The sequence below is a fragment of the Artemia franciscana genome, chromosome 8, assembly GCF_032884065.1.
Source record: "Artemia franciscana chromosome 8, ASM3288406v1, whole genome shotgun sequence".
Classification (NCBI taxonomy): domain Eukaryota; kingdom Metazoa; phylum Arthropoda; class Branchiopoda; order Anostraca; family Artemiidae; genus Artemia; species Artemia franciscana.
Genome location: NC_088870.1, coordinates 16,943,477 through 16,969,613, shown reverse-complemented (window position 1 = coordinate 16,969,613; position 26,137 = coordinate 16,943,477). Strand labels below are relative to the sequence as shown.

The following is a 26,137-nucleotide window of genomic DNA, read 5'->3' as shown; positions in this document are numbered from 1 at the left end:
AGATTAGGGTAAAACTAATATCACAGCTTCATAATTCATGTGACTGACAGGCTGCCAATCAATGTTGTTATCCAGTGAAATCAAATGGTGATTTTTATAGTTGTAGTATAGTGTCAATGAGTATCAAGCATGCAGTTGGGTATGCATTATTTTCACAATACCAACAGCATTGGACTGTACAACTCCATCCACAAAGTACCAGCAGTAAGTTATTTACAGCATATTTCAAACTTTCAATACCATACTCAACCAGAAGTATTAGAGTAAATATGATGCTTTACTTTTGATAAAATGGTACGTACAAAATTATGGAGTATGATATTTATGGCTAGTATATGGCTTGCCACTGAATTAGATTACATTGTTAATTGTGATTCAGAAAACTATTCATATTTCTAACTGCAAGCTATACTAAGTTATAATTTTACTTTTCTGCAAATTTTACGTATAAAAATACTTTACCCAATTGTACCCAAATACTGACAAAGTACCCAAATTGTACTGCTAAAGTGTCGGCAGCTTTTGAAACTGCTACATTTTACACACCTGATTGTTTTGACCACAATCTAAATTCACTTTTGTCATTATTGCCTGAAAAACAACCATTTGTGGTGGGTGGGCTCTAACTGTTATTGTACTGAAGATCATCAAGATAAGTCGTTCAAGTCGATAATGTGATTTTAAGTTCCAAAGAAATATGGATCAAGCAGTATTTGTGACAATCTCATTAAAAAAAAAAAAAAAAAAAAAAAAAAAAAAAAAAAAAAAAAAAAAAAAAAAAAAAAAAAAAAAAAAAAAACGACGATAAATAGGCTCTTACCAAAGGAGAAATTCTGGAGAATAATCAAATCTAAACATATTATCGCCATCTTCAACATAATTTTCATTGAGGAGAAGATAAACTTCTTGAAGCTGAAAGTGAAAAACATTATTTAATTATCTGGACACAAGAAAATATATTTTTCAATACATATTTTTTATCTAGCCCTCCAAGACAACAATTAAATGACCCCTCCCCCTCCCCAAAATTGAACCTGTGTGTATCTGTGGTATTGAATAGAATTACTAAATTTGACTAAATCGTCCAAATAGCCTAAGTAGTTTCTAGGGCAGGAAGTCAATAGACAGCAATTTATATTTTTTGGGATGTACAAAATTTTAATCTATGAGAAATGAAGTCAACATAACAATAACCAATGCGAATGTTAACAAGTGTTACAATTATTTCCCTCCCCAGTAAGACCCTTTTCCAGCAGTATTCTTGAGTAATTACAATAACTAACATTTCTTAAGAGGATTGCGTGATTTTAGATGATTATGACATGGTTTTGCTTGGTTACAATTCAGTATATTACTAAACACATGTTAATAGCTATGAAAAAGAAAAAATGAAAATTCATTTTTATTTTTCCTTCAAATATACAGCGGTAAAGATCTTTAAATTTCTCGAAGTGACGCTGCTACAACTGACACAGCTCAAAACAGCTTTTTAATTGATATCCAGCTACACATTTCAAGGACCATGAAAGTTGCAAATTGTGCTCTTCATTTGAAGCTGCAACTACTTTTATAGAAATTTAATAATATAAATACCAGTTTATCATTTATTTGGCACCAGCTGCACATTATTACATCACATTCACTATCCAAGATTTTTGATGATTCCTTCCACATAAAACAGATAAGTGAGCCCTTCACAACAAGCATTAGTTAATATCAACCCTCTGTAAATGATTAGTCAGAATACTAGTTGTAAGAACCACAAATTCATGTGAGTTTCGACCAATCATAGTAAAGGCAGCATTACAGAGTCAAATAATTTTTATGCACTTAACTCTGATTGATTCAAAATCAGTCCAGAAATATATCTTCTATGGCTGTGACTATAACGAGGCACATATGGTAACAGTGTAATACCCAACCCATCTGTATTTTAATGCCAAATAATCTTACTTTGAACCTTCCCGAACGTACAAAAGTGAAGAGCTTTTCAATCTAAACAAAACAATCAAAACTGAAAACAATTTGTCTATTCAATTTGACTAAACCTGTACTCACATGTAGTTAGGCGCATTATCTAGGCTTAAAGCTCAGAAGTACATACACCTAAAACCACAAAAGAAAATTGTTCTTTCTTCTTCTATTCTTGTTCTTTACCTTTTGACTATTCAGAAAGACTGACAAGAGGGTCAAATATTCAGCATTCTTTTCTAATTTTGTGCATTATTAGCTACAAAATCATTGTTATGATTGTTATTTTGAAGTCTTTAAAACCAATGGAATCTTAAAATATATCTATGCAACGGAGATCACAAACGCTTTCACATGAACTCCAAAACTTACTTTAGACTGAGTGTAGATCTGCCAAGCATTCAGCCATCTTCATTATTCCAACCAACTTTATTTGAAAAACTTCCCAAGAATAATTTATCTTTTCTTGCAAAACAGACTCTAGATTTTGGATAGTCTCCAGGGATAACATTTACAGTGGGAATTGATACTTATTTAGTAGTCGCTGATGATGTTCGGCAATCTTATGAGCAGCACTACGAGACGAAGATTTGGATCCCCATTATACTTGTCACTCGGTACATAACGTTATACCCCTGCTTTACCAATACGGTGCTATGCTAAGTCCTTAGGGAGGAGCAAACTATCACCCTTTATTACCTTCCTTTCCAATCATGCGCCTGACCAGTGGCTTTACCAGACAATATGTAATTCGTCCACCCGAATATTTACGGAAACCAGGTGTGCAACATACCCACAGATTTTCTACAGTACCTGGATACTAACACAGCTGACGATACATTAAAGCAGCAAGCCAGCTAAGGTTAAGACATTCGTGCATGCTCCTCCTCCATTCAATCCGTTCATAGCTTCACTCTTTACTCCCTCCCATGACGTTCTAATTTCTTTTAAATCTCTTCTTATGACCCCTACCCATCCCATTCGGGGACGATCCACCGTTCCTTTAGCCCCGGAGGGATGGGTTAAAAGTCCAATTTTGTAAATTTATCATCCTTCTTTCGTTAACGTCACCTTGTCATCGTAATTCGTTTTTCATGATAACCATATATAGGTAATATAGAAAAAGTATTGCAATGCATGAGCAGATAAACAGTCGCCAGGCAAACAGCCGCCAGGCATTGGACAAGAGTGGTGGCAATCAGTCAGGTAATAGAAAACAAGAAGTAAATAATTGGTTTTACCAGCTTCCACTACCTTAGGAGAAAAATCACAGAAGAGATCACTAAAACAAATGTTGTCTGAGGTCTATTATACTTATATTAATACGCCTATGGTTGTACCGTAGGTCACAAACCATCAGTCTACAATACAATAAAACAGCAGTATGCATTTTTTTTAGTTTGTTTCATGAAGCAAACCAATTTGGCACGTGAACAACTCATTTTCGACTCGAATATTAAGCAAATATCTACCTAATTGCCTATACTTCATACCAGACAATTCACCGCGGATAATTACTGTTGGTAATTCGGTGTCATTAACCCTGGTCAATTTTATTTTATTGGAACTAAGGGAAACAAATACCGTTTTAGGATCATCCAGGCTTAAAGTATCCCAAGAAAATCCATCAGGTAATGAATATGGCTCCGCTCGAACTTCTGAAATAGGCTTGTCTGGCTCTATGGGACCATAGGTATCAATTTCCTCATCTGAAATAGATGGTGATTATAAATCAACTGCAATTGCAATTCTCTTTTTTGGCAATCTCATTCTTGAGCAATTTCTATGGCCGTATCTAAAATTGATACTATAAGTTTTAAGAAGTCACGACTCAATTATATGCACCTTATGAATTTATCATATACTTTCTGCTCACACTACATATACGAATTTTGCTAGAGGTAATTTTCCTTTCCTGATTTAAAGGTAAAATAGCTTCTATTCTTGTCGATTTAAATTAATTGTATTTATTCCTTTGCTGCGTCGGTTTTATTGCTTTGGATCAGGAGTAAGTCCTTCTGCGTCTTCAATTACACTCCATTCATCCAATTCACTAAAATTCTTGCACACGGCCTCTAATCCACTGATAATGAAGTAAAATGCAACATAAATATGACGAAAATCCTCTTAAGAAGCACCTATCTAATTTATTGCACTTGAAGAGCTACCAAAAACACAAAATTCAAACTTGCGACACATATTTTTATCGATTAGTGGTTTACCTGTCAAAATTATAAATAACCAACGGTTAAACTAACTTAACTAACGGTAAAACTTATGGTTTGAAACTGTTAGAGCAAATTTAAGCTTTTTGATAAAACTGTGAAATTAAATCTGATGTAACTTATTATAAAAAATGGTAAAATTTCAGTCTTAGCAACTATCAGATGCACATCTACTGAAAGTTTAATGCTGAATTTTAGCCAACTTTTTGTGGGTTAAAACCATATTTTGCAGCCTATCAAAAGGCCAGAATTGAGCGACACTTTTGTAAAAACAAAGTGGGGTAAACCTTGCCCGAAACAAATTAGTTGAAAATCCCAACAACAAACAGCATGTTTATGAAAGCCTATTAATGCTAAAAAAAGGAAAAAAAGGCATTTGAAAATCATTACTTGCACCAAAGAGTCTAATTCAGGAAAATATCAATTGTTGCTAATATAAGACTTCTAAATGACATCTTTTGATCTAATTGCAAAATATCAAGATGTCCAGCATGATTTTGCACGGGAATTGCTTCATAAAAAAAAAAAAAAAAAAAAAAAAAAAAAAAAAAAAAAAAAATCTTTTTGCGTTTTCCTGAATTCGAAACGACTTTTTTTTTTTACAAAGTAATACGTTGATAAGAACCTCTGCGTTTTTAAGATTAAAAATAAGGTAAAACAAATAATAAACTAATCTTTTACACATTCGGATTAACCTATAATGTCTTTGAATAAATATTTTTTCAGAACTTTGCTTCAAAACAGGGCGAAAACTGTTCAATAGAATGGATGATATAAGGCCCGTTCCATAAAACTAGTTGTTGCTAAGAATTTTCTTTTTTCCGCCGTTAGTTCGTTAATAACAGCTCGCAAGAACATATTAATTTGGTTAATATAAAAAAAACCTTCAAATTTAATTATGAATTTAAAATGGCTTATTCAGCTCCTAACAAACATTAAATAAAAAAAACAAGTTTTTTCAACTGAAAGTAAGGAGCGACATTAAAACTTAAAACGAACAGAAATTACTTCGTATATGAAAGGGGCTGCTTCCTCATCAACGCCCCGCTCTTTACGCTAAATTTTGACTCTTTCTCTCAACTCTTCTTTTTAAAATAGTAAAAAACTTTAGCGTAAAGAGCGGGGCGTTGATGAGGAAGCAGCCCCTTTCATATACGAAGTAATTTCTGTTCGTTTAAAGTTTTAATGTCGCTCCTCACTTTCATTTGAAAAACTTTTATTTTTTTTTATTTAATTTCTGAACGTTTTTGAATCAATGCATGTTTTGATTTTGGCTCTCCGTAGAGAAATAATTAAAACGAAATTTGCATATATTTTTTTTTTTTGGCTAAATGGCTTTATCATAATTTGGTCGAATGATCTTGATAAAAAAAGAGCGGGGGAGGAACCCTAGTTGCCCACCAATTTTTTTGGTTACTTAAAAAGGCAACTAGAACTTTTAATTTTTTACGAATCTTTTTATTAGTAAAAGATATAATTTTGTCCCAATTCATTAAGAATGACCCCTGAATCACAAAAGCCGTAGAATAAATAGTTGACATTACTAAAAATACTTTAGCGTAAAGAGCGGGGTATTAGGAGGAGGTGAGCCCCTCATATGGGTAATAATTTCTGTTCGTTTTAAGTTTTAATGCTGCTCCTTACTTCCAGCTAAAAAAACTTTTTCATATTTATTTTTTCATTGTTTTTTATAAGTAATGCTAGTAAATCATGCACTCCCTTCATGGAAGTTTTCTTCCCCCATGACAAATTCCTCGATGGAAATCTCCCCCAGAATATCCCCCTCTTCTCAACCCCTCCCCCAACCAAAAAATCCTCCTGAAAACACCTGTACACTTCCCAATAACCATTATTATATGTAAGCACTGGTCAAAGTTTGTAACTTGTAGCCCCTCCCACGGGGACTCTGGGGGAGTAAGTTGTCTCCAAAGACATAGTTATAAGGTTTTTCGACTACGCTGAATAAAATGGCTATCTCAAAATTTTGATCCGTTGACTTTGGGAAAATAATTAGCGTGGGAGGGGGCCCAGGTGCCTCCAATTTTTTTGGTCACTTAAAAAGGGCACTAGAACTTTTCATTTCCGTTAGAATGAGCCCTCTCGCAACATTCTAGAACAACTGGGTCGATACGATCACCCCTGAAAAAAAAACAAAAAAAAAAAAAAACAAACAAATAAACACGTATCCGTGATCTGCCTTCTGGCAAAAAATACAAAATTCCACATTTTTGTAGATAGGAGCTTGAAGCTTCTACAGTGGGGTTCTCTGATACGCTGAATCTGATTGTGTAATTTTCGTTAAGATTCTATGACTTTTAGGGGGTGTTTTCCCCTATTTTCTAAAATAAGGCAAATTTTCTCAGGCTCGTAACTTTTGATGGGTAAGACTAAACTTGATGAAACTTATATATTTGAAATCAGCATTAAAATGCGATTCTTTTTATGTAGCTACTGATATCAGAATTCCATGTTTTAGAGTTTTGGTTACTATTGAGCCGGGTCGCTCCTTACTACAGTTTGTTACCACGAACTGTTTGATAAAAGCACAATATAAAACTTAAAACAAAAAAGTCACCTACTATCATTTCTTAACTGAAGAAAATTCGCAAGTTCTAGAATATCACGAACACTCTCTGTTAGCTCACGGAAACATAATTCTAACTAAATTTTTTTATTCACCTTCTTTTTTAGGACAGCCAAAATAGTTCCATATAGTGTAAAGTTTATATAAGGGGTGATCATGTCCCAGTTCTCTGTCCTTCACTACGCTGGTTGCACTAGAGGTGATGATTTTGCGAGTGCAGATCGAAAAAAGGGGAAATGGTGAGAACCTTCCCGAGGTACCTCTGAGAATAGTATAGTAGGGTCCTAACATTGAAGTTTCAATCACAACCTGGTTGTGCTGCTCATATTCCAACCATGGGCCAGGGCATTTGGTATAGTACGCTGCTGATATTAGACGGACTAAAGCCAGTAATAGCTCCCAAAACCATGCCACGGAGCCAGTCTCCACGGACATGAGTCGACAACCACGGCACAAAAAAAGATTCCTTAAGAAGCAGCCTAGGGTTAGAGATTTTTTTTTTTTTTTGCAACCACCAGTTTTGAGGATCAAATGCCAATCAGAACTCATACCTGGCAAGTGGTGGGTGACTTTTTCGTCTCTTTTAAAGGTCAAATGTTGCCTGTCCCATGCAGTCTGGAGCTTATGGCAGGTACTCTCGGGAAGGGGGTTTTTGGTATAGTACGCTGCCCAGATTGGACGGACTGAAGCCAGTAACGGTTCCTAAAATCATGCCCAGGAGTCAATCTCCATGGACATACAATTCGACAATCATGGCACAAAAAAAGATTCCTTAAGAAGCAGCCCAGGGAGGGCGAAATTTTTTTCTAGCAACTACCAGTTTTGAGAATCAAATGCCAATCAGAACTGATACCTGGTAAGTGGTGGGTGACTCTTTCCTCTCTTTTAAAGGTCAAGTGTTGTCTGTCCCATGCAGTCTTAAGCTTAAGGGAGGTATTCTCGGGAAGGGGGTATTTGGTATAGTACGCTGCCGAGATTGGACGGACTAAAGTCAGTTATGGCTCCCAAAATCATGCCAACGAGCTTATCTCCACGGACATATGACTCAACAACAACGGCACAAAAAAAAGATTCCTTAAGAAGCAGCCCAGGGCTGGAGAACTTTTTTTTTCTTACAACCACCAGTTTTGAGGATCAAATGCCAATCAGAACTGATACCTGGCAAGTGGTGGGTGACCCTTTCCTCTCTTTTAAATTTCAAGTGTTGTCTGTCCCATGCAGTCTGAAGCATATGGGAGGTACTCTCGGGAAGGGGGTTTTCGGTATAGTACGCTCCCGAGATTGTACGGTCTGAAGCCAGTAATGGCTCCCAAAATCATGCCACGGAGCCAATCTCCACAGACATATGAGTTGAAAACCATGGCACAAAAAAAAAAGATTCCTTAAAAAGCAGTCAGGGTGGGAGAGATTTTTTTTTCTGGCAATCACCAGTTTTGAGGATCAAATGCTAATCAGAACTTATACCTGGCAAGCGGTGGGTGACTGTTTCCTCTCTTTTAAAGGTCGAGTGTTGTCTGTCCCATGCAGTCTGAAGATTATGGGAGGTACTCTCGGGAAGGGGGTTTTGGTATAGTACGCTGCCGAGATTGGACGGTCTGAAGCCAGTAATGGCTCCCAAAATCATGCCACGGAGCCAATCTCCACAGACATATGAGTCGAAACCCATGGCACAAAAAAAAAGATTCCTTAAAAAGCAGCCCAGGGTGGGAGAGATTTTTTTCTTGCAACCACCAGTTTTGAGGATCAAATGCTAATCAGAACTGATACCTGGCAAGTGTTGCTTGTTCCAGGTAGTCTGAAGCTTATGGGAGGTACTCTCAGGAAGGGGGAAAATATTGGTGGACACCCAGACACTATCAATGAAGGGTCATCTGCAGAAGGGGAAAAAGAGACAGGCAAATTTTATCTCCAAATGCCCCACCAAAGGGGGAACAACTAAGGCTATTAATTTTATATTTTTAAGGGATGTGGAGCCGATGTGCCTTTGTGGCCTGAGCTTTGACTCAGTTCTGTGAGTCCGCCCCTAATAAAGACAATGGTAGTGCAGGTTTGTAAAAAGATTTTAAGTGAACCTACTTTATTATCAGAGGTAATATGAAAGATTTCTACGATTTTTACAGCTCTGGGGAACCTGAGCTAAATGTTCATGTTCCTGTTGAAACATCCGTATTTGTGACAAGCCAACAGCTGTAAATTGTACCAAAACGGCAAGATACTTCTATACTTGGTTTCATTATTTTCAGATTTATCCGTTCACTGAGCCAGGGTTTATTATTTAAATTAGAACTTTCCTTTGAGAATAATTCAATTTGCTTAAAAATAGGAAAACCTTCTATTTTCATAGTATTGCAAACCTTCTCAACATCTTTTTCAGTCTAAAAAGAAAAAAATACGAAGTAACTTTCATAAATGTAATTCGGTAAGTAGACAAAGCTAAAATTTAGCAACGTAGCAAATAACAGCGAAATTGTCGTCCTTTGTAAAAACAAGCAGTAGTACTTCAAGAAATAACATACGAGCAGGGTCTTACACGGCGAACATAAACCTTACTAATGTCGTCATTGTCAGGACATAACGACGTGCCTCTCACTATTTTACAGAAATGAGCCATTGCTTCTCTACGAATACTCAATGGGGTCTTTGTCGACTGGTAACGATTCCAGAGACGCAGGTAGGCTACGTCATACAGAGTAGGGGAGATGGATCCTTATAATACAGCCATGCCCAACGTAAGGGCAATCCTCGCGCTACTTTCAAGAAATTAGCCATTCCCCGAATCCTTTAACAGGGTCTTTACCGACTGGTGACGTTTTCAGAGACACAATTAAGATACTGCATACGAAGTAGCGGAGAGGCATCTATGCTTAGGGACAGACATAAGAGTGTATCTAACTTTTTTGTGTTTTTTTTTCTATAAATTGGCCTGTTTCTCTTCGTTTCCTTAGACCAGCGGGGTCTTTATTGATAGTTCCCGTTTATAAAAACGCAGGTGGACTGCTTCATACAAGAAAAAGGAGTGACATCTACGACCTGGACAAATATGACTATTATTGGGGGGAAAAATGTTGTAGTTTCTCAAGCTCAAAGACTACACAGTTTGATTTATTGCGCAATATAGAAAAAAAAACATTATTCAGCATTAAACTGTCATTTTTACAATTTTTTTTTTTACTTTAAACTGTTGCAAAAAAAGAGTAAGTATGAAGCATAAAAACCTTATTTTTGCTTCCATACAAAGTATAAAAATGCGATATACTCCCTTTGGTTTTGAGCACAAGGGTATGAAGCTTCCACAAACGGCTAATTCAGCCATTTCTGATGTACAATCACGGTCCAAAAGCCTATCTAAAAACACCACGGAAAAATTTCATAAAGAAATACAACAAAATAAGAATTACGGAATTTTGGTACTGGTTGTGTATTCCAAAATTGGTAGGCCTTCACTTTGGCAGCATCTTCATTCTTCGGCGCGGTTGGCAAATGATTAGCTATAAGGCCCACAGCATCTCTTAGATTCTGAAAAATGAAACCCTCTATAATAATTGCGTAAATAATCAGTAATTATTAAGTATATTTTTAAGACAGAAGACAGCAGTCTTATACTTATTAAGAACCCTTATAAGCTGACCTTTATACACTACAGCAAAAACGAGCTGATTTTTTTTTTATAGTACAATTTTGACAATTAATAATAGATAAATATAAAGTACTTCCAAGGGCCGATAATGTGAAATTTCAATTTCGCAAATTTTAATCTTTCCCTTAAAATGTCTATGTAAACAGGGTAGAGGGTAAATCTAATGGGTCGAGTATTTGGATCAATCCTGGGCGAAGAGGTGTATCCATTACCCCCTCTGAGACGGAAGGGGTAATCCCTCCTATAACAGAGCCTGATATCTGTATTAACATGAGTGTATTTTTTGAGAGATCAATTCTGTGGTTCGACGTTAATTACATGCCATTAAATGTTGCAAAGTCAAGCTTCCAGTTTTCTTGCAAATTTCATAGGCTTGCCCTCAACTTTCGTAAATTTATCTTTCATGTGTTTCTCTCATTAAACCTAATGATTGCTTTGTTTGGTTCCTGAGTATTCCGCTTGAGAGAACCTCACCCCCACCCTTTCGAAAATTGTATATGAGTTAGTAACTGATTAATGCAACCACCTTGGAGAAAAATTGCCCCCCTCCAAGAGTGGCGTAGCGAGGGGGCAAGGAGGGACACAATGCCCTGGGCGCTGCTCACAAAGGAGTGTCAAATGGTCTGTAAAGCAAAAATACCAAAAAATGGATAATTTTATTTTATAATAATTAATTTATAGAGAATATACTTTTAATTTAGTATATATAATTATATGCAGGGGAGATGGTTCCTTTGTGAAGAATTTTTTTTTTTTTTTTTAAGTCCGCCTTGGTTACATGTTGCTGATAACAACCATGAAAAATGTTGTATAGATTTGGATGAATTCCATAATACCGATTCCAATGGAATAGAACTCTGTCGAAATGTGTGAATATAAAATGTTACTCTGCAGTAGAAAAGAAATTGAACCTAAAACTCCTTAAGAATTTCTTACTTTTATTATCTCATATGGAAAAGATATTTTTCCAAACCTGAGAGTAGGACTTTATTATTCAATATATATATTTCTCCTTATAAAAAAAATATTTACGATTTTATAGTTTTAGAACTGTGTGTTTTTAAAACACATGTTTGTAAATACGTAAAATAAATAATAGGTATCTTTTGAACCAATTCTAGATGATGATATACATATAGAATTTTTTCTTGTTTTCTCAACTACTTTTTTTGTCTCAAATTTAAAATCTAGCTTGAGCCTATGACTTTATTTATTTATCAATTTCTGAGTATATTTTACGCATGATATTATATGTTTTTCGAATAAAGGGGGTAAGGGGCTAGAAAGGTATTGTGCATTGAGTGCAAGTTAAGCTTACTACACCACAGGCCTCAGCCAGTTCTAGGCGTTTCTATAGGGAGAAAGAATTTCGGTACCTGTATATTATACGCCACTCACTCAAGTTTAGGCTGTGTAAAACTCGAGAACAAACCGGTTTCTCTGTTAGTTTCTTTCAGCTTAGAGCGAGATAAGACAAAGACAAGTGACAGAATAGATGGGAAATATATAATTTGGGCTATATATTTGCACATAAGGGGGGAGGGGGAAGTATTTGGACAGCTTGAATTCAGAAAACAATTCTTACTTCGTAATATGCAGAATAACTGTGCCTAGCACATTTTCCATGCAGGCCCGCTATATTTTACCCCCCCCCCCCTAATGCGCAAATTTATAGCCTAGAATTATTCCTAAAGTAATGAACAAACTAATGAAGAAACCGGTTTGTTCTCGAGTTTTACACATCGTAAACTTGAGCGAGTGGCGTATAATGCACAAGTACGATAATTTTTTCATGGAGAGAGAGCCGGATTTCCCGGTATTATTTAAAAACAATCAGAAATTTAAATATAATCAGAAATTAGGTTTTTTCAACTGAAAGTAAGGAGCAACATCAAAACTTAAAACAAACAGAAATTATTACGTATATGAAAGGAGTTTCCTCTTCCACAAGACCTTGCTCTTTACATTAAAAGTTTGACTTTTTCTCCTAATTCTTTAAGAGCAATTCCTGAAATACAATGGCCATTTAATTAGAGCAATAAACTATATTCTAAAATTCTATAAAAAGAACTTTAGCACAAAGAGCGAGGTCTTGAGGAGGAGGCAACCTCTTTCATATACGTAATAATTTCTGTTCGTTTTAAGGTTTGAGGTTGCTCCTTATTTTCAGTTCAAAACTTGTTTTTTTTTATTTAATTACTTATATATTGTTAATGGGAAACATAAGCAACAAGTTTTTAAAAGAAAAGTAAATTGCCTCATTAAACCAAAAATGAGCCGAAATAAAGTCAAATAACCTTCAAATTAAAAACTATAGTTTATAAAAAAAAACAAAAGAATAAAAAAAAATTCTATGAAAAAGACTATGTCAATAAAAATGAACAGAAATTAATTTTAAAAACTTTTTCTACAAAACAACTTTTTCAAAGAATAGTGAAGAGCGAAAAAAATTTAAATAATTTTAAAAGCATAAAACTGCGACAAATCACCATCAATAACTGAATTAAACCCAAAATGAACATAAATTACAATAAACAACCGATTTAAACTCAAAACAAGCAAACATTAAAATGCGTAGGGTTTACACCCTTCCCCCAACTCCTCAATACCAGAATATAATTTGCACTTTAATGAAAACAATCTTTTTTTAATGTTTTCACTTTCTTGACGTTAACAAATAAAAAAGTATTAAGACTATAAGGAATAAATATCAGAATATGTATATCAAACTGACAATATATAGTTATTTGCTTCTTCTTCTTCTTTTTTTTTTTTTTATTAAAGTGTAAATTATGTTCTGGTCTTGAGAAGACATGGGTATTGTCAGCCATACTCCTTCAAATTTTTGCTGGTTTTGAGTTTAACTGGATTATCTATTGTAATTTCTGTTAGTTTTTGGTTTCACTTATTTATTGATGGCGATTTATGGTAGTTTTACAATTGGAAGATAAGAAAAACAAACTCGCAGAATTTGACAACGCTTTCGTCGATAAAAACCTAAAACCATAGGAATGTGTTAGTTTCCAAAGCCAACTATCCTTTCAAAGGAATGAAAACCTTCTTAAACTTTTTTGTGTCATATGTTTTCAGCTTAATGTTGATGATTTTTTTTTCTACATTTTTTCTTCTTCTTCAATTTTTTTTCTAATTTAGAGCCTGCTACCGCTAAAAATTGCAGAAGTTCGTATGGAAGTCTTTTCAACAAAAATGAATTTGCTGTTTTTACTAAGTTTTTGAGATAATTTTGGTGTGTAAATTTCCCTGTTTCCCATTCCTTAGCACTTTTCACCAAAACTAAAAAAAAAATCAAATAAAACTCTCGAATTTGGACAGCCTTATTTTCCACAGAGGCTATTTTCCGGGGGGAGGGGGGTTACCGGAGGGTATTTTCTACGGGAGAGGGATATTTTCTGAGGGAGGTAGTAAGCGCCCAGGGGGGGTAAATCCCAGCCACCCTCCAGCCATACCACCTAGGACGCTTGTCCTGTTCCATTAGAACAGTTCTGTCTATTGAGTAGGATCAACAATAAGATAAGACATCCTAGTTGTGATGATTTTACAATTTAAACAGTTTATCAATAGTGTAAAAGTAGATTTTTTTATTTACTGCAAAGCCACCAGTTCAAGACACAATGTGGAAAATTATCTAATTAAAATAAAATTATACTTAACAAAAGCTATCACTTTAGCAATGGATACTCTCTCCTGTCCATTGAGTTTGGCCAGTTGGTAAACCAATTGGTGGCTAGTCCATGAAACAATGGCTCAAATGGCTGCTTTTTTATTTATTTTACAAAAATGTCACATAAAACAGTCATTAAAAATTACAAGCAAGTTAGTAAATTCCCCAAAGTCCAAGATTGAACAAAATCAACTGAACTTATCACTAAAAACAAAAGCAACAATACCTGAATACTAAATGAATGACCTGAGGCTGATGGTGCAGCATCACTGGTTTCAGTGGGAATGCTTGATTTAGATTCAGCAGGCTTAGTCTTCTTCTTTTTCTTGCTACAAAATACATATTACTATTGATACAAGTATAGAAAGGGTGATGACAAGGCTGAAAACATCCAGGGACAAGAATTGAGAGGGGTTGTGGCACATTATTTTGAATATACGTTTTTTAGGTGTTTTCATTGAGACTCCCCCCCCCCTAGGTTTTGAATAATAACTTTTTTATATGTTCATTTTTAAAAATTTAGCTCCCCCCATAACTAAGTTTGATGCAAGCATCAACTTTAGGATCTAGCACCCACTGGGGCAACTGTTTCAAGACAGCGGTTTGAAAATAGTCTCATCTGCAGCTGGTTTACGACCAGTTTACAACTAAGATTAAACATGTCTCCACCCACGGACGCGAGTGGTTGTGAATAAGTTGTGTTTATCTAATTTAGCAGTGCAGTGTGGTTAACTATGTTGAGTTCCAACAAGGAAGACTTAATCGATTACCAAGAGTATTGCAGGTTTCATATGGTTCAGAGGGAGTATTGGGTCCATTCCTACATGAAAAAGAATGCAGAGTCTTGTCTGTTCTTAGCAGCAAAAGGACTGGCTCAAACAGATAGAATTTTTTTTATTATATTTATATAATTATTATTAAACTATATTTTAATAGAATTTATTTAACTCTTCATGCTTCTCCTACAAATTTCACATTTAATTCCTGGTCTGACATGTTAAGAGCCAAAATAATTGGACAATATCAACGCAGTAGCTCTGGAAAATGTTTGAGACAAAACCCTGTAACGCAACTGTGACCATTACTGGAGGCTTATACGGAGCTGGTTTTAGACTGATTGAAAACAAGTCCCATCTGGATTGCTTCATGGACAGACCCCCACTCTACTTTACGGCCATGGTCACAAAGCAGTTGCATCGCAATCGGTTAGCAATTCTAGTCTCAAAACAGTGGCCCCATGAGCACCAGGCTTAAAACGTTCCATGAAGCATAGAGGGATATATATAAATCGTAATATATGTACTAAATAATATAAGTTGTAACCAATCTTTTTGAACATAAAAGACAAAGACAAGAAAAACTACATGCAGCGCTTGGCCTGAAAGCTTCCATAACCAACAAATACAAGGTTAACCATGATTAGCCAAGATTAACTATAACTATGATTACATATACAAGTAAAGACAAAGGCTTATGAAAAAGAATAATAACACAAAATGAAAAGTAAAGATACAACTTTATACTATTTCACTTAAACAGTTTAAATTCTAAAACTGGGAATATGCAGAAAATGAAAATAAACACAAATCCTCTCATCATAGTCTCACAAAGATAAGCCTGTAACAACATGTCATTAATTAGGCTACCACTTTATATGTAGTCTAATTAATAGTAAAACTGAAAAGCTCTAAATTTAAACCTGTTACTAACCAATTATAACAATTATAGGATCTAAAACTGCACAAGTGACTGAATCTAAAAAAAATTAGTGGCTATAAGATAAAATTGTATCAACCCATTGGTCATTCAGTTGAGGGAAACGGCTCATTCAAATGGAAATTGCAGGTTCATTTGTGCTATTTAAGAGCCCAAAATATATTACTGAATACTGGTTCCCCTATCAATCTTTGGGACCCATTGTGGCTGAACAGGGTATTGGGTCAAAATTTTAGCAGCAACTTTAATCAGAAAGCTAAAAAAGACTGTCCAAGGGTGTCTCTTGTGCAGGCCTATGAAAATGGCCCAAGTCTATGAAGAAATGCTTAGTTTGTATAGATGAATTCAGGAGTAAGAGCTTCATTATTGAACTCAGGACCTTACAACAAAATTTTTATCATGAGTATTGAGTATTTTAGCCTAGGTACCAGGTGTGCAAAAAGTTCAAAAGTTGCCAGTAGCAGAATTGCAAAAGCTTCCATAACTTTAGCAGAACAAAATGTGTTTTGACAGTTTTACTTTGAGAAAAAAGATGTTTTATATGTAAAATTTGCAAAATCATCATCACTTAGAATGTCTTGCAGTTGGAAATATCAATAGTTTTTTGAATTGCAACTAACCATGTAATCTAATTCAGTAACAAACTATAAACTAGCCATAAATATCATACTCTATAATTTTATATGTAACATTTTATCAAAAGTACTGTATCATATTTACTCTAATACTGCTACTGGAGCATAGTATTCAAAGTATGAAGTATGTATATGGCATACTGCTGTTACCATATGGATGAAGTTAGTTGTATACTCCAATGCTATTGGTATTACAAAAATAATGCATACCCTACTGTGATCTTGAAACCCATTGATCACTATAGAACAACTATGAAAAGCTCCATTTGATTTCCTGAGAGAAAAATATTGATTGGCAGCCTGGCAGTCAAATGCATTATGAAGGTGTGATGTTAGTTTTGCCCCAAAATAAACAGAGAATTGCTGCTACACTGTAGTGTAGCTGTTTTAGGCTACTAATCTTCCATGTTCTAGCTTTCCCATTACCTGCTTTAACTGTATTTACACATTGATAGCTACCAGTCCTTATAAGATTCTTTCAACAGACAAATAAACAGTATTGAGAGAATCTGTACCAGATTGGGACAAATATTCCCTTTCAGTAGAAATTAAGTGAAGTAAGTAAAAACCTGTCCACAAAGACAAAGGATAACAACAACTTAAAAGTAAATTTTCATATAGAAACATTGAAACTCAACAAGCTTTTAATTTGAACAAGTTTTAAAAAGCAGGAGTGTGAGAAAAGATACATCTCTTTTTGAAAAGAGAAGAGGTACATGCATCTTGCAAGAAGAGATATTTCAGAAGAGATACATCACCTAGTGAAAAAAAAAAGAATATCAAAAACGAAAACAGCTCTTTTTCATTTTGTAGTTACTCTTTTTTAGAGTTTTGGTTACTGTTGGGAAGAATCACTTACAGTTACTTGCCACAAACTCTACAATCAATCTTCAAACACAGATATCAGGTAAGAAATAAAGATCAACCATTTGTAAAAAAAAAAAAAGACTGAAAATAATATAAAACTCTACAAGAGAATATTCTGGAAATATTAACTGAATTTTTACTTTTGGCTATAATATAGCTGATTTTCATGAATAATGTTTTGGTGTTGCTTCTGTTTCAATCAGCTATTCCCCAAAGTTGAATATAATTTACTGCTTAATTTTGTGTAATTGACAGGGGCAGAGAGGAGGACATGCAATTTTTACAGTAAGAAGATTACATTTGGGAAAAGTTTTGAATGGCAAAATCCAATTCCACCCCATCTTTTATTTCATTATATTGTTTTAGCTCCAGGTTAGCCTTCCTAAAGGGTTAACAATTGCTCAATCATCACAAGTTGTGGAGGTAGGCCTAGATATTCAATAAAATTCCAAAGCCCTAAATTGAGCAGAATATCAAATCTGTGAGATATCATTTGCTTACTTAACAACTTTAAAAGACCCTAGACTGCAGTTGAACCACTCAATCAAGCATGGACACCCACCAAACATATTGCAGGGGGGAGGGCACCAGAGTAGCAATGGTAAGCAATGGTGAATACATACATAGAAAGGCATATGATCTTTTGTTATCAGACCATACCATTTTTCATAGGTAAATATTTATGCACAAAGTAGGCTAACAACTCTGCTAAATCTGGATGCTATAGCCTAGATGATTGGTCAACTACCCCTGATGAAACAGGCAGAAACAGGATTTGTCTTATTGCTAATAATCCTCATTGTTTTTCTTTGCTGAGGGATAAAGAGCAATTTAGACCAAGCTTACCTACCTATTCAAGACATAACAGGCCTAAATTATCAAGAGTAACTGCTTCAATATTTTACCTCTCAGTACTTTTTGACACGGGTTCCGCCAAACCATTCTCCAGACTAGTATCATTAATATTACTATTTGTCATCGCTTTTGTCGCTTGAATATTAAGTAAAAGTTATATTGTAGTTTATACTCACTATTTATTTACATTTGATGATGATAGTAGTGAAATTTAGAATGGAGTAGAATTAGCTTTGTGATTAAAATTTGTGTAATCAGGATATTAAAATGTCAGCATCTAAAAAAAGATGGAAAATTTTAGCTGATGCTTTGCTAACTAGATCAATCTCTTCAGAATCAGAAGAGGAAGTTTCAGTTAGACGATTTCGATCCTTTGATTTATTTCCCGTCCAATCTAAAATTCTAGATGGTGATGTTACATGGCATTATTTTCTGCTAGGTAGCACTATCTTAAAGATAAGAGAAGTTGACAAAACTGTCACTAAAGAAGATCTTGCCGGCTTTAACAACTCAGGAAACGTTTGTATTTGGCCATCAGAAGAAATTTTAACCTATGTCTGCTTGAACAATGAGCCATTATTTGAACGAAAGACGATTATTGAAGTTGGTGGGGGTATGACGTGTTTTGCAGCACTGGCTGTAGCTGTGAAAAGTTTTCCTAAATATGTCTTGTGTACAGATGGAAATGAAAGATCCGTCCAAAATGTGGCCAATATTATCAAAGCTAATGATTTTCCCGCTCAAAAAGTCGCCACCGCTACTTTTGACTGGACTGACATGGAAAGAGTAGAAGGCCTTCGTAATCAGTTTGATATTCTTTTAAGTGCTGATTGTCTATTTTTTGAAGAAAGCAGAAAGGCCTTAGTTAAAGCAATATGGACAATACTAAAAGACGGGGGATTAGCATTTATTGTTGCTCCAGCTCGTGGAGGGAGTCTGGACAATTTTATTTCAATGTGCCAAACGTACAATTTTATTATTCATCGGGTTGACACTTATGATTCAATTATTGCAAACCGTCATGAAAAATTGTGTTTGGAGAACATGTCCTACAATCCAGACTTACATTATCCAATACTTCTGAAGCTTTCCAAACCAATCCTAAAATGAATCTCCATTCCCATCCAATGTGTGACTTAAATGTGCCTATATGTTTCAAAATCTAATGTTCCAAAGTAAATGTGTTGTTGTCCTGTGATTGTCTTTAAATGTACTCATTTTGTCCAAAGTGCAAACGAAAATACTCCTTTTTCTTTTCTTGATGTTTACCATTTGGCATTATTTTTATTGAGCCTCATGTCATGGGACATATCAGACTGTAATAATACCTACGCGTAATAACCGTCCAATTTTCACATATTAATTCACTTTTAGCGTAGTCCAAAATAAATATTTAATGTAAATTGCTTTCACAGAATCTCAACGAAATCTTGTGTACTGCAAAATTTTAAAGTTTCACCAAAAATTGAAGCAATTGTTTATTAACTCTTTGTCAAGGTTTACAACCTTCTAAAAATCGTTTGTGCTTTCAGTTGTGTCTAACCTTGATTTTTGATAACATTACGGCATTCCATTTTCAACCTACGATCTTTGCCTAAACGGGTGTTTCAATGTGTTTTTTTCCTTTCCTTATTCCTGACTTTTACTTTGATTTTAAACTTTTGTTGGTTTTCGCCCCTTAATAAAATATTTCTGAGCATTACATTATGGTTACACTACTTTAGGATTTCCCACGCATGGTTGTAGGATTTGTTGTCAATGAAATTAGCAGGAAATTAGCATTTCAGTCTACAACTTCCTATACTTTTTTAAGAGATGATAGAATTAAGTAGGAAAATAATAAGTTTTTTTTAGCTTGTATCAAAATCACAAAATAACCCTCAACCAAATAAAAGAAATTTGTGCTTCAATATAGCCACATTTCGGATCGTAAAGAAAATAATTTTGAACGAAATGCAATGGCAAGTAAAATGTCATAACTAGAAGCTTATTAAGATAACTATGCTAAAGCTGGATTTTAACCACTTTAGAAACGGAGTGTCAAGAGAAATGTTTTATTGTGTAGCTATTAAAATTTTTAACGCCAAGCAAATGAATTCCTAAAAACCGCTGTCTAAAATAAAACAAAAGAAAGAGAGGTCACTGCTCATGAGCCTTTATTTCAAATTTCTTAAGAATATTTTTTCTAAAAATCGCGAGGAAATCTTAGTTGTTTGAGACCCATTTGATCAATTAGAGTACATTAGAAGTAAATTCCTTGTAGTTGGTCAAGGAAACTAAAAAAGAAGATATTGTAATATTTTGTCAAGCTACCAGTGCGTGACTTATCCCCTTATAAAATGTAAAACAACATTATTTAAATTTTTCATCATTAGATTATGTCTCAAACATGATACCATACTATTTTAGCTGTTTTTACAAGAAATCTAAAGCCTCATACTTAAACCAGGATATTTTTGGCGCATTTGCACCCTCCTGTTTCATGTCACTGTCAATTTTTTATTCTCTGGTAATTGGGGAATTTACTAATGTAGACAGCATGATTTATCTTGCAAAAGAAGACATGTTAAAAGTAGTTTCGGCTTCAGAGTTATGAACTCTGATAGTATGAAACATAACTATTAATGTATTGAAATATATTATTATTCAAATGGTCAAACAAGGCAGAACAAAGCCAAATTTCATATTGAATGGTTCAAAAGCCAGATGGGCATCAAATTAGAAGCACCGAAATTACTGGTCATTTCAAGCCCCCCCCCCCCCCCAGATTTTTCGCCTTGCCCAGGTTTTGAAAAAATCTTTTTGAGGGTGGTATTTTCATTGAAAAATGCCTTTTCTTTATGTTTTCTTTATTTCATTGAAAAACTGGAAAACAAAAACATACTGAAAAATACATTTTGCCACCCCCACTTAATATTTATGGATCGACGTCAGTGGATTTTACGATAAGAAAATGAGTACATTTTGAACCTTTCCCCTATTTTTAATCGTAATTAAATATTATCAAGCAAAAAAATAAACATATTTTGCATCGTGCAAGCAAACAAGAAGAAAACGTAAATACGCGTGGATAAAAAAGACAATCACCAAAGAGCAAGTGAAAAGGACAAGACGGAAAGTTTCGACATTTTAAAATCGTTTGAACAAGAACTAAAAACTATTAGAATCACTGAAAATGCTGCGTTATTCAGCGGAACTAGAAAACCAGAAAACAGGCTTAATTAGATTTACTAGAATCCTGATTTAAGCTCAAGATCTAAGTTTATTTGGATCCAATCAAAAATACTCTTAAAGCAGGTAACACTATTTTTACAATTATATCTTTGTGATTATAAAAGGTCATAGCAATTATTTCATTTTTAATAAAATCATATATATCTTTAATTAGGTTTTAATTATTAACTTTACGGGTATGATTTTATCGGGCAATACTAGACAACTTATCTTACCAGCAGCTAGATTTCTTATCAATATCTGATACAGTTTGCCTAAAAATTCAATCATCAAAGAAAAAATATAGCAAGAGCCACGCTTGATGTTTCTCATGCAAATCCTAGATGGTACCCAAATGTATGTTTGTTTTGGAAAATAGAAGTAAAGCCACATATTTCAAGGCAGGAGACCGAATATGGCTTTATAATAGCTAAACTGCGTACTGTATTCAAGTGGCGCAATAAACTTCGATCCAATATACATTATAACAGCTTTTCGAGGCAGAATAAAAGTTTACAGGTTAAATTCTATAAGATTCTTATTTACATCCCTCATTCGCAAAACACAAATTACACTTAAGTTAACGAAAAACAACGTCTAAGAACTTGTTATCTGAGCAGCAATATTTTTGAACGTTTCTGTAACATTAGAACCTTCAAATGAATCAATAAAACTAACTCCAGACTCGAGAGCTTGTGTAAGTTGAGGGTCGATCGGAATGCATCCCAGAAATGGAACTTTGGCGTGAATCGCCAGAGCCTCACCTCCTCCCTTCGAGAAAATATTCGTACATTCCTGGAAGAAAAGGCAATTAAATCCATGGGTTTAAAAAATCTCTAGCTTTATCAGTATATAGTATACAAAAAAAATACATATAAATATCACGTATACTATAGATTTACCCCATACTTCTTTGTTTTTCTTACTTTTCAAAGTAGGCATTAGCCTAAAAAGACGAACTCGTACCTTTAGTAGACTGGAATCATTAAACAAAATAGTAATTCAATTCAGTATAAATAGCACCTTCATTAAATTCGGATTAGATGGTCATATGTAAAGTGGCTGAGTATATAACTAAAGGAGTAGTTTTTACCAGGTCTAGAGTAGAAGTCAGTAGTTTCAACCTAGCGTTGTAGTCAGGATTCCCAATGTAAGAAGACATATAGAACAAATAAAAAGGAAAAAACTCCCTATTGTAAAACCAGAGAATAATACAAATGTTTCAGCCTCGACCCTCCACTCATCTGTCCTGATTCCAAACTACTACTACTACTAAAAACTCACAGCAGCACCAAGCTGCCTGAGGCCAACACTGCTACGCACGCTCCTCCTCCAACCCAATCTATTCAAGGCCTCCCTCTTGAAACCCTCCCAGGAAGTTTTCATTTGCTTTAAATATTTATTTATGACATCCTCCCAACCCAGACAAGGATGACCTACTTTCCATTTAGCCCCAGATGGATAGTCAAAAAGGACAATCTTTGGCAATCTGTCATCCTTCACCCGCAGAACGTGGCCTAGCCATCTCGACCTTTCTTTCATTATAGCCCTAGAAAGCAGGATTGAACGACATTTTTCGTACTATTCTTCAAACTTTCACTGCTCCCACCGTCTTTACTAATAATACTGCCAAGGTAAGTGAAACTGCCCACCTGATCAATCTTTTCGTTATCCAACGTAACCTTTTCGTCTTCAATTATTTCTAGCCTTAGTCACTTAGTCTTCTTAATATTAATTTTCAAACCTATTCTAGCACCCTGAACTAGTAAAACTTCTAAAAAAACATTCATTATGCTTACACTTTCATCTAATATGCCTAAATCATCAGCATAATCCAAGTCCAGGAGAGTCCCCCCCCCCATTTGATTCCGTGGTTTCAAATTGCCTTTCCTGTGCTCCTTAAGACAAAGTCCATCAAAATGATCCATACAAATAAGGATATAATATAACCCTTCTTAACTTCTGATTTAATACAAAACCAGTTGCTAACCTCATTTCCCACCTTAACCGCAGCAGTATTATTCTCGTACATAGCACATATCACTTTAATGTATTTGTCTGGTATGCCTTATAAGCATAAGACTTTTGCTATAGCTCTTCTATCAACAGAATCGAACGCTTGCTCATAATCTATAAAACTGAGTACCAAAGGTGTTTGACAACGAAGGCACTTCTCAATTATTAACCTAAGAGAGAAAATTTGGTCGAAATATCCTCTACCTTTTCTATAACCGCACTGTTCTTCTCTTAAAACTTGTTCTACCGCATCTCTCAGTCTAAAAAGTATCATAATACTAAGTAATTTGCTGCTTGGAGATACTAGACTAATGCCTCAATAATTACGACACTCACTCTTGTCACCTTTCTTATACAGTGGTTTAATTAAGGTTTTCTTACAATCATTAGGTACTTCCCCTTTTTCAAAAATCATATTCATAATCTTTAGTAGCTTATTTCTAACCTCAGAGCCATCATATTTAAGATTATCAACAATTCTTGTTTTTTATAGGAGTACGATAGTTGCTATTACAAAAATTTTCAAGTTTAAATAATAAATGCAAACGTTAATTAGCCTTGCATAGCATGAACTCTTCTTACATTAAGTTGTCTACTTTTATTATATTCTTAAATAACTTAGCAAAAATGACAATAAAAAAGACATTTAGCAAAACTGAAAAAAGCACTGCTCTCATCTTCCGAAAAAATAACCTTATAAGAATTAAAAAGTTTCAGTTTGCTAATTTTTACAGATATAATCCCAAGCCCTATTACGAGCGTTTCTCTTACACAAGTTGTACGAAAAATCAGCACCACATTTTATTAATAAATGATGTGTTTTCTTAGATAACGAACAAAGATCATTCATTCTGCCCAAAAGAATTCTCCTGTATTTCAACGCAGGAAAAAAAAAATGAATTTCAGAGCTCATTTATCGTTAATAATAATGAATTTTTTTGCATTATTTTCTTTCCAAGAAAATGGGTAGGAACAATTTATAGGCAATTTTTACGACTGTAACTACAGAACAGGCTACTATATTAGCCCGTTTTATACATTATAAACCCTTTACAGGGATACTATTTTGTTATCTGCCATTTTAGGCAAAAGGTAACAATACATAAGCGGTACTTTTTGACGTGGATTCTCATAAACCATTCTCCAGAGAGGCACAATTTATATTTCTATTTGTCATCTCTGTTGCCCTTTCAGTCTAAAGTAAACGATTAATGTAGTTTAAATGTTTATTTACTTGTAATGATGATAGTCTAATGGTGATCATTGATGGCAAATGAGTCCTGGAGCACAACCGGAATTTAGGGCGGAAAAATTCATTTTGCAGACACAATCAAAAAATGGTCCTCAGGGTAAAAAAACAAAACAAAAGAAAACATTAAATATATAGAAGTGGGAAACTATAGAAAATGATACACAATGGAAAAAAAAACATCAAAGAACTAAAAGAAGTTCCAAACTAACAGCAGAATCAAGATAATATCTAAATATACAATTAAAATATATCCTGGAGTTTTTACTATCCTATCCAGACCATAAGTCTCATTTTTCGGTTAAAATGCTCCTTCATATTCGCCATTGCTGGTCAGTTTGGCCTTGTACAAGTCCTTGCCCATAGAAGGACTAGTTTCAGGGATCCTTCTATGAATTTAATAACAAACCAAGATTAACTTAAAAAAACTCCCAGCTTCAAAATATAAGTCCTAATAGAAAATAAGTCCCTATCTTGTCTAGATATTGAAGCTTAGACAGAATGTATTGCCCCAAGTACCTTAATCACCTTCCAATCCACCATAACATTTCCCATTGTCTCACTGTCTTCGTCTCCCTTTACGTGGTAAGGGATTCAATTTAAATATTGTATGCTCAAAAATTCTTAAAAACGGTTTCCCAGCTATGAACAAGAGCTAAGAGCTCATATGGCACTTGTGACGAGGGATGAAGAGCTAAGAGCCAAGAGATCATACGCTATGAGCTCTAACAAAATTCTATGAATCGATAGATTGATTTAAAAGGAAAATAAAACGCTTAATGCCGGTCAGGATTTAAAATAAGAGCTCTGAGTCACGATGTCATTCTAAATATCAAAATTCATTAAGATCCGATCACCCACTCGTATGTTATAAATACCTATTTTTTTCTAATTTTCCTCTCCCTTTAGCCCCCCAGATGGTCGAATCTGGGATAACGACTTTATCAAGTCAATTTCTGCAGCTACCTGACACGCCTACCGATTTTCATCGTCCTAGCACTTCCAGAAGCACCAAAATCACCAAATCACTGAACCTCTCCCCCCAACTCCCCCAAAGAGAGCGAATCCAGCACGATTCCGTCAATCACGTATCAAGGACATTTGCTTATTCTATCCACCAAGCTTCATCCGGATTCCTTCACTCAAAGTGTTTTCCAAGATTTCCCCCTCCAACTCCCCCCAATGTCAAAAGATCTGGTTGGGATTTGAAATAAGAGCTCTGAGACATGAATTCCTTCTAAATATCAAATTTCATTAAGATCCGATCACCTATTCGTAAGATAAAAATACCCCAATTTTCACGTTTTCCAAGAATTCCGGTTTCCTCCTCCAATCCCCCCAATGTCACATGATCTGGTCGGAAATTAAAATTAGAGCTTTAAAGCACAAAATCCTTCTAAATATTAAATTTCATTAAGATCTGGTCATCCTTTCGTAAGTTACAAATACCTCAATTTTCAAAATTACCCCCCCCCCCCCAACTCCAC

General features: G+C 34.7%; 3 protein-coding genes across 3 annotated transcripts in view; 1 reads left to right on the top strand and 2 right to left on the bottom strand.

Moving 5' to 3' along the window:
* Positions 1 to 18,404, bottom strand: part of LOC136030631 (glycylpeptide N-tetradecanoyltransferase 1-like) — a 37,666-nt gene extending 19,262 nt beyond the window's left edge. Inside the window, exons 1-5 of the mRNA XM_065709700.1 lie at positions 18,223 to 18,404; positions 14,326 to 14,428; positions 10,179 to 10,296; positions 3,556 to 3,680; positions 818 to 912 (exon numbers count right to left, since the gene is read on the bottom strand). Of these exons, the coding sequence (XP_065565772.1) occupies positions 818 to 912; positions 3,556 to 3,680; positions 10,179 to 10,296; positions 14,326 to 14,428; positions 18,223 to 18,296 (515 nt within the window). The 5' untranslated portion in view covers positions 18,297 to 18,404. The remainder of the gene's footprint in view (positions 1 to 817; positions 913 to 3,555; positions 3,681 to 10,178; positions 10,297 to 14,325; positions 14,429 to 18,222) is intronic.
* A 35-nt stretch (positions 18,405 to 18,439) lies between these two features.
* Positions 18,440 to 19,874, top strand: LOC136030061 (calmodulin-lysine N-methyltransferase-like). The gene has a single exon (XM_065708688.1). It carries the CDS (start codon positions 18,440 to 18,442, stop codon positions 19,280 to 19,282), a length of 843 nt encoding a protein of 280 aa, XP_065564760.1. The 3' UTR covers positions 19,283 to 19,874.
* A 2,031-nt stretch (positions 19,875 to 21,905) lies between these two features.
* Positions 21,906 to 26,137, bottom strand: part of LOC136030062 (cytosolic Fe-S cluster assembly factor NUBP2 homolog) — a 27,405-nt gene continuing 23,173 nt past the window's right edge. The window contains exon 5 of the mRNA XM_065708689.1: positions 21,906 to 22,180. Coding sequence (XP_065564761.1) covers positions 21,983 to 22,180 — 198 coding nt within the window. The 3' untranslated portion in view covers positions 21,906 to 21,982. The remainder of the gene's footprint in view (positions 22,181 to 26,137) is intronic.

Excerpts from the sequence above, each read along its gene's own strand:
- LOC136030061 (XM_065708688.1), top strand. The coding sequence starts at position 18,440 with ATGTCAGCATCTAAAAAAAGATGGAAAATTTTAGCTGATGCTTTGCTA.